At 40.1% G+C, this 13387-nt stretch overlaps 1 protein-coding gene across 1 annotated transcript in view; it reads right to left on the reverse strand.

Annotated features, from left to right (window-relative positions):
- Positions 1 to 12251, reverse strand: part of LRRK1 (leucine rich repeat kinase 1) — a 163888-nt gene extending 151637 nt beyond the window's left edge. Inside the window, exons 1-2 of the mRNA XM_069097389.1 lie at positions 12128 to 12251; positions 6674 to 6879 (exon numbers count right to left, since the gene is read on the reverse strand). Of these exons, the coding sequence (XP_068953490.1) occupies positions 6674 to 6743 (70 nt within the window). The 5' untranslated portion in view covers positions 6744 to 6879; positions 12128 to 12251. The remainder of the gene's footprint in view (positions 1 to 6673; positions 6880 to 12127) is intronic.
- Positions 12252 to 13387: the final 1136 nt, after the last annotated feature.

Below are 13387 nucleotides of genomic sequence, written 5' to 3' on the forward strand. Positions count from 1 at the left end.
ATTTATAAAGCATCTACTAAGTGATACACTCAAAAGAATACTAGCTCTGGAACCAGAAGACCTGTATTCTAATCCCACCTTCATGATTATTATCACTGGGACCTTGGACAATTCAGTGCCCTCCTCTGAAGTTACTTCCAGCTCTAGATTTGTGAAGTCTCTGCACAGCAATGCTCTAGGTGCCCAACGACCTATAAATGCCATGAACATGCAAGAGGATGCAAAGTGCCCCACTCTTAATAAAGGGCCCTTTCAGAAATGTGGCCCCAGGACAGGAAATGAATTATCCATTCCACCTTCCTCCTGTTTCTTTGATAAATATCAACCTGGTTGTTTTCATATTTTAGAAAAACATCATAGCATAAAACACAAGTTAAGGATAAGGGCTGAAGTTTGTCATAAATGAGGTTCTATAACTAAAAAACAAACCAAAAAATAAAACACAACCAGCCTACATCACCAGCTGATGGTAGGATTAGGTATACTTCCTATTTTAGTCTGCTGTTTCCTACTTCTATTTCAGGAAGGCAAAAGCTAACTACTACCAGTTCAAACTACCTCAGTTTAGGAGATATTACTCTTGTATGTTTGCATTTTAAAAAGCAAAAATGGGCATTTTTAAAAAATAGAAATTCAGGGATTTGGAATACTCTGGATGGGCAGTTTCTCTTCCATTTGTATTTCTGCTTCTGAAGTCATGCTCTATTTACATTTTGGTAGTATATGAACATCACAGTATTTTTTTTTTTACCATCAGTTTAAATTTTAGCAACACTCAACATAATGCAGAGAGATTCTTTACCTTTTCTGTGTCATGGACCCTTTGGGCAGTCTGATGAAGCTGATGGACCTGTTCTCAGATAAGTGTTTTTAAATATGGAAAATAAAATGCATAAGACTAAAAGTAAAAAATATTGAAATGTAGTTATCAAAAAAAATTCTTAAATTTATAGAACTGAGGTTTGCCCCTGATTTAAGAGTACAAAAGTCATGCATGCCTACACAAAGAAGTGGGAAGGAAGGAGAACTCAGTCAATTATCTGGAGTACATAAAGTTGAAGAATTTCAGAAGAAAAATCATATTATTCAGTCCAGGGGTGGGGAACCTGTAGCCTTCTAGATCCTTAAGTACAGACTTTTGACTGAAAATTCAGATGTGAAAATTCAGTCAAAAGGTTGCACTTAAGGATCTAGAAGGTCACATGTGATCTCAAAGCCACAGGTTCCTCACCCCAGATCCAGGTTAATCCCTTATTTCACAGATGAGGAAGGTAAGGCCTAAGAATCTATGCGATTTGCCCAAAATTACAAGTCTAGTCAATGGGAGGGCTGGGTCTAGAACCTGCTTCTTCTGTTAGACTTTCCTCCTCATCATAACATAAGGCATATAACTAATCTCTGTGATGGATCAGGCTAGATGTTTCTGTAGCTTGAGTCACTTGGATAATTGTCTCAATTCCTTACTTGACTTTGTGGGTAATCACAGCCAGAGAGACAGGTTTTTCTAAAGTTGACTGGTGTTTCACTCCATCAAGAATGCTCAGTTCTCCTAATAACATGTTTGTCTAAGGAGATTTCTTAGTCCCATTATCAACATTTCATTTACCCTAATTTCACATTTATAATAATATGTTATATCCAACACACACCCTACTTTCAAAGGGTTTTCATTTTCAAACACAATTCATAAAAGGCCAAGAAATGTTTTTCTTTCCTATGACATGTATACACATTAGTTGACTTATCTAATAGATGATGCTAATAAGGGTGAGGTTGTGGGTTTGGTCTTAAAATGGACTGTTTTTAATTAAATTTAGCAAAAAATGAATTATGCACAAACCACTGTGATAAATCCAGAGGGAAATAAAACTTGGGTCTTACTCTCCTGTAGCTTAAAATCTGGTGGGGGGTTAGGATTTATAAACAATTAAATTTTTAGATGGGTTGTTTGTTATTCTTTCTGTGGAGCCAGAACTTCCTATATGCAGTACAGATTACAACTTTTTCAGAGTCAGGATGTCTAGTGCGTTTGGTAGGACCTTCTACATCCATATCTTTGCAGAAATTCTCATAGGTCCCACCAAATGAACTAGAGATTCTGTCTAAATGACTGGCTCATCACTTTTCCCAGGAAGATTTATTCTTGAGGTTATTTTTATGCTGTTTCTTGTGTGTAAGTCATCACTGCTAATATGCCAAAGTCTACTTACATGCACCACCATGCTCACAAATTTCAGAAAGCATCATGTTCCATGACTTGGCCAGTTAGTGAAATAATATCAGCATTGAAGAAATGGGCTTTCAAAGCAATGAGAGCATCATGCAATTTCCCAAATATGATCCAGTCTGAGCTCCTATTCAATTCTGGACTCGGCTCATTCATCTGGGTATCCCTCGTTTTTTTCAGGTTGGATGGTTAAACCAATCTCTTAAATGTCTATGATTTCACCAAGGAGATTTATATATAGTGTTCTGGGGCTCAGAAGTCAGGGGGAGAGTAATGAAGGCTGTGATTGGATAAGGACAAGACATTTGTAGGAGCAGAATGAAAGGAGTTCCTTTCCAGTAGTCTCCATTTTCTCAGTGAAATAGGGGGCCAAGTCATCAGCTTTAAATACAGTTATGGAAGGATGGAAGGGTATGCATAGAGCTTGAAGAGAAAGGAAAAGGTTTAGAACCATTTATAGGAAATGTGATTTGTTGGTGTTTAGTAGTCACTATGAAATGTGATAAAGAATCAATAAAGAGTATGGAAGATGGGGTGCTGAACTTAGTAACCTGGGAAATGTCACTTTGTCATATATTTATGATGATAAAAACTAGCTCAATTTTTGTTATTTTCTCCAAAAATGCTCAGCTTTATTCTAGTGCTTTTAGCATGCCTCTATTAGAATTCTTTGAAAAAGCTGAAAATGCTATACAAACATAAAGTCATTTATGCATAGGCTTATGATTCAATGCAGTTTAATACATAGAGGAACAAAAAGCAAAAAAAATGGTACTATAATTTCAAAATTACTTAAAGTCAAATATGTTTTAAAGTTGTTTTTTTCTTTTAATTTTACTGACACTATAGTTTACTGATTCTAATGCGTGTTACCTTTTATTGATTAAAAAAAACTGAATCAGATTCTCCTAATCCATATATAGATTCTTTTCAGGACTATAACTTTCATAGTCACAGATTGCATTCCTTACTGTGAACATTAATGGTCATTAGAGTAGGGAAGGGTGCAAATGCACATCACTGATTTCAATGAATTAGAATGCACATGGCTTAATCCATACAAATCTGTCACCTTACTTTGATGAATTCCTGTGCATACCGTGTTTCCCCGATAATAAGACACTATCTTATTAATTTTTTTGGACAGAAAAACACCAGAGGGCTTATTTTCAGGGGAGGGCTTATTTTAATGAACATTGACAGAAATTTTAATAAACAGGTAAATGTGAACAAAAAATGTACCTTTATTCAATAAGCAAATCACTGGGGAAGAACAGGATGACGCGCTCACTGCTGCAGCTCTGATTGGATGCAGCTCGGAGCGCGGCGTGCGTTTCACTGGGGGGGGGGGAGGACGGTGCATACAGAGGGTACCGTAATGTAGCGTGTAGTGCAGGGGATCACCTTCACTACAGTAGCAATCTCAATAGGGCTTATTTTCTGGGGAGGGCTTATTTTAGAGGAATCTTACACAGTAAGGGGAGGGCTTATTTTTGGGATAGGTCTCATCGGGGAAACACAATAGGTACTCTTGTCACTGATGTACATTGCAAGCCAGCTTAGCTGAAGCAGTAGGGGTACCCTGAGGGGTGACAGGAGGCAGCATGTGCCAGGGAAGTCAAATCCCAAATACCATCACCACTTTCACCACTGTCTCCCAGGAACCTGAACCCAACAGCTCTGGTAATGGCAGTAAATAAACCAACAATCCTGTCTCTAATTCAGCCCACAAAGCCATCACTTATGGGAGAAACCATTGTGGAAAAAGGGATTTCTCATCACTCCCAACAACTGCTACCAAAAGGAACATAGGGACAAGAGCCCTGGTTCCCCCACCAGACCACCAGTCCTGCTTTCCGTCCAACCCTCATGACCTTCACTTGGGAAGGTGACTCCCATAGAAAAGAGGTCAGTCATCCCCACCAACTCCTAACCAAATGGGACTTACAGGACAGACAATCCAAGTCTCTCTGAAGGAGACAGGCGTCAGTGGGAACCAAACAGATCAGGCCACTACCACCACTACTGCTGAAGCCACTGCCACTACCTCCCCTTAGTCCCTGTTGGAGACAGTCCAGGACCTTAAACCCAAGAACTGTTAGAATAAAAATGCTTTCTACTCAGTGTCCAAACCATCATCCTGAGAAACATGCCCCTTTGGACATACAGCCTGGCAAATGATGCTAAAGGTGCTAAAGCCACATCCACTGAAGACTGAAAAAAGAAAGTTCTTATCTGCAAAGTCCTTGGCACTATCAAATGGTTCAACAACAGAAAATGATATGATTTTACTAGGAGAAATGACATTAGAGAGGCATTAATATTAGCTTTTCTGCTATACCCCAAGGACCATGGGACCTTTCTATCTGATTCGTAGGTGTCTCTCCCAGTAAAATGTAAGCTTCCTGGGAGAAGGGATTATTTTTCTTTTTTATTTGTATCCCATTTTTTATTTGTATATTAGCACAGTGCTGTGCATACAATAAGCATTTAATAAATTCTTCATTCATTCAACTCCTCTACACATTCTTATCCTGTGCAATTTTTGACCATGTCTTTTCAAAAGCACTTCATGGAAGATTCATTCAACAGGATGGAAGGGTTTTTTTTTTTTCATTCTTTTGCTATTTCTGACATAGTAACATAGCATTCAGGTTATCCAGCTTTTTTTTTTTTGCCTTTTGGAGGGCAATTGGGGTTAAGTAACTTGCCCAAGGTTACACGGCTAGTTTGTTTTTGTGTGTGTGTGTGTGGGGGGGGGGTGTTAAGTGTCTGAGGTCAGAACCGAACTCCGGTCCTCCTGACTCCAGGGCTGGCTTTTACTCACTTCGACACCTAGCCGCCCCCAGCTAAGAATCTTTCATTCTTAACACGTGATTGGCCCACCATCTTTCCTAATCTTTCCTTTTGGGGGAAGGCCAATAGGTCTGGACCTCTGATTACAACCATGAAGGGAATGCCATGGTAAGGAAGTTCCTTCCTCAAATGCAGATCAGCAACTGTTCTGCAATTCAGTTTTAGTTGTCTCAACCATTGAAAGGGTAAGTGACTTGCCCAGGGTCACACAGTCAATATGTGTCAGAAGACAGAATTGAACCCAGGTCTCCCTGACTCTGAGGCCAGCTCTCTATTCATTATTCTGTGCTACCTTTCCAGGCATATATTTCTTCAGTAATGTCTTTTATTCTAGCCCTCAAGCATAACTTAATATTCCACAGTCTATTTAAGCCATCTTTCCAATCTATAATATCACATGTAATATGATTAATAATTATCAATATTATCAGTGGTTATAATACATAATATATAATATTTTATAGTCTATTTAAATGATCTTTTCATTGCTCTTTGAGTTTTTGGTCATTTTCATTCCTTCACCACTTCTGGAAAATCTTAAAACCTGTGGATAACAGGCCAGTAACAACAAATTCTGTGAAAGACAACACCCTGCTACCACCATATCACAGACACAACACTTCAGCAATAAACAGAGATTAGACAGTTTTCAATAATACATCTGTCCCTGCCATTAACTTCCTGCATGATGTGGGTGGGGGGGTGAGGAGGGGTAGTAGTGATGGAGAATGTTTACTCTTCTGTAGTCACATATATGTGTAACTCTTTACGTCAAAGGAATTTTTTTTTTTGCACTTGGTTCCCCACTAGAAGAGCAACTTATGCACTGAAAGCCTCTCTTCCTTCTGGACCAGCAGTGCTAACCAATTAATTAATTGACTTGCAAGCCAGTTAACTGTCAATAAGGATAATAATACTTTCTCCTCTCTACATCAAAGGGTCACTGTGTGGGAAAGAAAAATGAGATCTATGAAAGCTCACTTAAAAGTGTTAAAAGCACTAAATGTAAAATTTTGTATTTCTCTGTTTCAAGCTGTTCCAGTACTACATCATTGACTAACACTAATAAAGAAAGAGATTTATGATAAGCAAACTTTTTTAAAAGATGTATGTCTAAAACTTTGGGACAATTCACCGTGGGGCAGATTTTCCATTTTTCATAATTTATGTTCAAGGAGGAGCTGACATTTAAAAATCAGGTCATATATTCCTATGTTGTTAGCATGAATCTTACTACAGCATACTTTTGTGATGAAAAATAATATTCAACTTCACTTCCACTGATTTGAAGAAAAAAAACCTAAACCATGGCATAATGTAAAATATTCATCTTGGAATGAGAATACCTAAGTTCAAATCCTGGCTCCTATACTTACTAGATGTAGGATGCTGAACAAGTAACAACATACTGAATTTGTATCTCAATTTCCTTATTTGCAAAATGATGACATAATAATACTTAACCTAGCTGTCTCACAAGAAATCTACTTTAAAAACATTAAACAAATTATATAAATATGAATCATTTTGTATCACTCTGACTTTACAGGTAAGCCTGGTCTAGTTCTCTCCTAAACCAAAAGGACTTACCATCTTGGCCTTGGTCCATGATGTGGTCTTGGCCTACAGCAGATGCCTCAGTACCCACACACCAGTACATTCTGGGTTGCAGTTGTGAAACTCCAGTAATTCAGTTTCTAAAGCAGCCCAGTCAAAGATCACCATCTGCACAGCTCGGAATACAGTTGACAGTATGGAAGGAAGATGACATTGTGGTTGAGAAGAAATCTTGTTTGCTATATTGGAAGAGGGAAAAGAGCTTTTTAAATAACCAAATCTTTCTCCATTCCTGTAAATCTTTGAAGTAATTATTTCTCTCCCTTTTCTTTCAATTACCTTCATGTGCTACCTACTTCAGCTAAGCCTTGATGAGATGGGTGAAAACAAGCAGTTTCCCTCAAACATCGAACTGTGTACATTTTGATCATCACCATAACCTACCACAATTCCAGAGGACTCAAGGTGAAATATACTGCTCACTTCCTGACAAAGCTGATAAAACTCAGATCACAGGCTGAGATTTCTTTTTTTTTTTTTTTTGGACATGATCAATGTGGTAATTTGTTTGACTATAACAGGTTTGTAACAGTGGTTTTGTTTTTCTTATTTTCTTAACAGAATAAATGAGACAATATTTGTAAAGCATTTAAGCACAGTGCCTGGCAAACAGTAGAATCTTAATGAATACTTGTTCCCTACCTCCTCCACTCCCCTTAGTAAGGTGGGAAGAAGAGAAGGTGGACTTTTTTGTTTGAAAACAAAATAAAATTTCATTTAGGAAAAAAATATATTTTATACACACAGGGATTGGAGAGGATATGGACTATGCCATCAGCAGGGTCTCCTACCCTTTTCTGATTAGCAGGCTCTTTTTTTTTTTTTTCTTTTTGGAGGGCAATCGGGGTTAAGTGACTTGCCCAAGGTCACACGGCTAGTTTTTGTGTTAAGTGTCTGAGGCCTCATTAGAACTCAGGTCCTCCTGACTCCAGGGCTGGTGCTCTATTCACTGCAGCAGGCGCTCTTAAAATTTAAACTCTTAAAGATGGGTATTATATTTACTTATGACATAAGCCACAGAAACCAGAAAGATTTGTAGTCAAGAAGACTACAAAGAACCCAGGGACAAATCATTTAACCTTTCAATGCTCTAGAAAACTCTCCAAAATTTACAGAGGAGCTAGCATTGGTGGAGGGAGATCCCTATAATTAATAAAATTATAGTCCCAGTCTCTATTCCTATTTATATCTGATAAAGAGGTGGTCCTCCTTGCCAAGAACAACCTTTCTTGATCCCACGCCCTTCCCTCTACTTCAGCAAACTGCCCCCACTATCATCTCCTTTTCTAATATTCAACTCTCCCAATGTAGCCTTTCCTTGCTGTGCCTTCAAACTGGCCTCTAGTCTCTCTCTCTTTAGCTCTTCAAGATATCATCCTACAACTTCCTCCCACTTCACTTCCTCTTTTTTCCTTTACTTCCCATTAGATTGCAAACTCTGTGAAGGCAGGGACTTTTCTTTTACCTCTTTTTGTACCCCCAGCATGCTCAGTGCCTGGGATATAGTAGGTACTTAACAAATATTTATCAATTGATTAATTCTCAACCCTCTTCAATTTGGCTTCTAACTTCATATTCCTCCAACATTACCAATGATCTTTTAACTGTTAAGCTGATGGTCTTTCCTCAATACACATCCTTCTGAAGCATTTGACACAATTGACCACCTTCTCATCGGGAATATTCCCTTTTTATGAGCTTTCCTGGCACTGTTTTCTCCTAGTTCTCCAAATATTTGTCTGGCCACTTCCTGGGCTCCTTAGCTGATTTATCATAATTTTGTAACCCCCAATTATGGCATTTATCTCTAAGTCTTTGTCCTGAGTGCTCTCCTCTCCTTTCTCTATACTCTCTCACTTGTATTTATTTTGTATGAGTACATACTGACTTTTACCAATAGAATATAAGATTTTGCTTTTAAAAAAATTTTCTCCCCTATCACAGATTTCAATAAAGGCTTAGTAATTAATTGATACTGGTTCTGTACTACACCAAATATATTATGTCTCCAACGATCATTAAGTAACATAGCTGCAAAACTATGTCCAACAGATTTCATGGCTTAGTACTTAAGAGTGCTGAAAATCAAATAGCAAGTGCTTTTCTAAGCACTCAGCTCATATTATGAAAACTATCTACCATTGCATTCCTTAAACCCCTTTAAAAATACAATGAGTTGTTTGGAGGGCACAATCAGAATAAAATTCATAGATGTGGTGCTAAATATGATTTGGCAGTATTTCAAATAGAAGGGAGAAATATCTAAACAAGCATCAGGTATGTCAGCTATTTAACATTCTGGAGCCTAAGAAGTGGGGGTTAGGGGGTAGGGCTGGAAGGTGTGGGGAGAGATTATAGATTCTGCTGAGATTTAACTAAGAGGTGTTAACTCTACAAAAACTAATCTTAAAAAAGATAAACTCCCCAGGGTTGGGTTTGGGGAAGAGATGTAGAATGGGACTAAAACTATTGTAAATTAACTGCCTTTAGACATATTGAGTTATTAAATATTTACTATATGCACCCAACACCGAAAGTAATATAAAGCTAGGCAAAATTTTTTAAAGTTTCCTACCTGTAATAATGTTTTTCCGCATTTTTACTTTTTTCTGCAAACTTGAAATTTTAGCTTCTGCTTAAAACCTCCCCAACTCATGCTGTTCCCCTTTTTGCTTTCAGTTTCTCTATGAAAATCATTTTTACCAACATAATATTTTGCCATCAGAGTAGCTTTATAGTCACAATTTAGTCCATTTGCTAAATAAAAATTAAGAGGTGTAGCAACTTAAATTTTGTTCAATCTCTGCCCTCAAATGGATCTCTGCTTCCTCAGATCCCCTTATCTTTAGACTCCTGCCATAATCAAATTTCTAAACTGGGAAATTAGCTTATATTAGAATTGACAAATAATGCACATTTTCCCTTCTCAGCTGAAGTTTGTTATAAAATCTTAGCTTCCTCAAAGTACCCCTCTTCTTTAATTAGATTCCTGGTATAATCAAATTTCTAAATTATGAAATTAGCTTAGAAGAGGTAATTAGTGCAAATTTTCCATTTTTCAGTCAAAGGGTGGTTTCCAAACCTTTTCCACCTATATGATGCATAAATGTTCCAAGATCTTTCAAAATAAAGGGGTCTGTATTCTCCTGGTAATTGTATCCCATGATATCTCATCTTACTAAGATTCTGAAGGCTCAGAAGAAAACCAGTATTCACTTTGTGACCTCACACCTCCCTCCCACAAAAGTAGGATAGTAAAGAAGTAGTAGATTTACTTCAAAGGGGTGTGTCAGGGTGAAAGTCGTAAAACCATAAAGTCCTAAGGCCGGTGTCATTGTGGCCTACAGGTGACAGGGTTCAGAAAGTCTTTATAATGCATTAAAAAAAAGCTCTAGAGGGTTCTAGCTGGCAGCAAAGACATACAAAATAGCTAGTAGGTCTGGTGTAAGAACCAGACTACGTTTGGAGAAATTCATCGGCAACAGATTAGCAGCAGAATACTGATTTTTTGCTGGCAATATCAATTTTCCAGCTATACAAATGTGAAAAAACGTACAAATTAACCGACACAAGGCAGAATGTGGTAACAGTAAAAGCTCAGGGCAAAGTGCTCTAAGGAAATTTGAGGAGAAAGATATATCACTTTAGCTGGTAGTTGGGGGTAAGGCTGGGGACGGTGGATAGGCAAACATGGAGGAAGTAGTAGCTGGATTTAAAGATTTCAGTAATTCAAGAGAGATTTCTTTTGCTGACTTTTTATTAAACCCAATAGGTAGAGATACAGAAGGAGTCCATTCCAGCCTAGTGAAAGGCCTTCTGGTGGGAGACAATGTTAGAAAAGAGGAATCATAATGCTCTTCCAAGTCCAGGCTTAGAAAAGTGATTTTGTTCCCTTGTCCCTCCAAGCACAAAATTTTCCAAGGCCTTCAAATCACGACTAGCTGAAAAAGAGGGCATCTACTGAGGGATCCTTGCTCACCTACTAAAGTTAATTCTTTAACTTCAAGGCAAAGTTACTTAGTGTAGAAACTCTTAACCTTGGGTAAAAACAATATCCCAGGTATCATAGAGGTAAATGGTATTCTCATTAATCTTCCCCAAATCCCCATGTGAGTAATCAGGGTACAGAAAACTCAAATTTTCCTAAAATGTTTAACTGAGGTGGGAAGACCTGAATACTTATTTTACTTAAGTAAATTCCTATCAACCAGACAAAATTATACTTTACATGCATACTTAGTAAAATTAAACTCCAAATGCCCTTTCTTTCCAAACACCAGGATTAGGCAACCAAATGTTTTTTAAAAAATTTAAAGAAAAAAGAAGGCATAAGACCAAGTATTTTGAATGAAAGCAAAGTGAAGGTTTAGATGTTACTTCTTTAACATCCCTCCCCCCCTTCCTTTTTCTTTTGTTGTTCCATTCGATGCTACTTAATTACTACTGCCTCTTTTAAGACCTTACTGAAATACCAACGGAGTTTATCAAGCCAAGCCTAGGTCCCGCATAGATCCTGAAGGATCATTTGAAATCTTAGTTAAGCAAGAGTGCCATAACCTGTTTTGTTGTTGTTTTTTCTAGGAAATGACTTTTCCCCCCAGCACGTTCTGATAGATACTGAAGAAAGAAATAAAAAATCTTACATATGGTTAAAAAAAAATAAAACTCAAGGTGCTTTTGTTTCTGCCCATCTTAGATAGATCAGGGTCCAAAAGAGGAACTGCATGCATAATATTGTTTGGCTGATAGATCAATCAATCAATCGGTCAATCAATAAACACTTATTTAGCGCCTACTAAGCTCTGGACAGATCGTGGGCAGCAGAAGGGACTTGTCCCCAAGGTTAGGAAGTTGGTGCACATCTAGGGGCGGAGGATTGTCCGCGACCTCAGATTTCCCTCTCCATTCCTTGGGTCTTGCGTCTCTTTCATCCCCAAACCCCAAGTTCCGAAGCCCAAACTCCCACCTCCCTCCCCACCCCCACCCGGTCGCATATTCTCGGTCCCCTTCGCAGGCATCTCCCAGGAGATGTGAGTCACTGCAGAGAAATCCCGGCAGCACAAAGTTTGGGTTTTGGAGTGTCCCCGTAGCGCTGCAGGGACCTCGCTCTCTCCCGGGCAGAAGCTAAGGTGAGCAGCACCTGGGGAAAGGTGCATCTTCCAGCCTTTCCGCCCCCCACCCCAACCCCGGCCAAAGTCCTCGTCCTCCTGGGCTCTGAAGGCGGAAGGGGGAGGGGAGGGGGGGAAGCCGCCCTCCAAAGAGGTGGCCGACCCAAGGAGGCCAGCCTGTGGCATGGCCTCTCCTTCGCCGAAGGCACAGGGAGTCCAGGGACCCAGCCCCGCCACCCCACCCCACTCGGAAACTGCGTGGAATGCGTCCCGGAGAAGGAAATGCCAAGATAAGGGAGGGGTCCGAGGAGAAGCTTACCTGCTACTCTGGGAGGGGTCCGGGGGGGCCCCGCACTGCCAGGTGGAATCGGGGCTCAGGGCTACTGACGCTCCCTCCGTGGGGAGGGGAGGGAAGCGGGAGGCGTGGGCGGGAGTCCCCCGGGGAGGGCGGGGCCGGAGCGGAGCAGTGCCCCCCTTCCTCCCCCCGCTTCCCGCGCTGAGCCCCGGGCCGCGAGCTCTGCTTGGGCCACTGCCACGGTCACGGCCACGGCCACGGTCCTGGCCAGGACCAGGACCTCCCTTCCTCTACTCCAAGAGAAAGGCAGGCGGGGGACGCTAGGGGTGTAGGAGAGAATAAACAATGAGCCGTTAGGGGACGGGCCGGCAGCTGGGGAATAAAGTTGGGGGGCCGGTTACTTCTGGAACGTCCGACCCTTGAAGGAAATTCAGCGGTGGCGGGGGGAGGAGGGTTGGGAGGCAGGAGGAGTTCGGACCAAGAGGCTGGAGTGCTGCGAGAATTGCACCACGACCTCGGGGCAGACTTCGGTCGCTCCGAGTCTTCTCTAGATTTTACAGATGTGGAAACTGAAGCCCATGGAAATTAGGAGACCTGAATCAAGATCCTAGGAGCCTATCCCTTTATTTTACACATGAGGAAACTGAGGCCTAGGAAGGGTCACTCACTTCCTCAGGGTCACACAGTATCGTATCAGAGTCGGGACTTGAAGTCTTTCTGGCTCCGAAGGCAATGTGCAACCCTGCCTCTATAATGTATTTGATGTATAGATACAATTTGCAGCCACCCCCTGTCCATTTTCTCTCTTCAAAGAAGCAGAAACTAATGTGAAAATTGGATTTGTCAAGTAAGGTCCTTCCCCCAATCTGTCTACTTTTTTCAGTCTAAATTTAGACGACTTCCCCTTCCATTATTACTCTATACTCCAGCCAAATTGGACCACTAAAGCCTTGAAAATATGTCTTAATTTCTTTAGGTGGTATGTGACTATTAGTGGCAGACTCTAGGCTTGTAGTCACAATGACCTAAATTTTGGTTTACCACTAACCCTAATGAAAGGAAGGGAATAAGCGGTTATAAAGCTCCTACTATGTGCCAGGTGTTAGGCTAAGTGCCTTACAAATATCTTATTTGATTCTCCCAACAACTGCTTTTATTATCCCCATTTTATAGTTTAGGAAACTGAGGCAAACAGATTAAGTGATTTGCCCATAGTCACACAGTTACAAAATATATGAGGCATAGTTTGAACTCCTATCTTTCTGACTCCTGACCCAGCATTCT

Source organism: Petaurus breviceps, unplaced genomic scaffold (assembly GCF_028583685.1).
Source record: "Petaurus breviceps papuanus isolate PSGF00001 unplaced genomic scaffold, PetGlider_PUasm1.0 37, whole genome shotgun sequence".
Taxonomy (NCBI): Eukaryota; Metazoa; Chordata; class Mammalia; order Diprotodontia; family Petauridae; genus Petaurus; species Petaurus breviceps.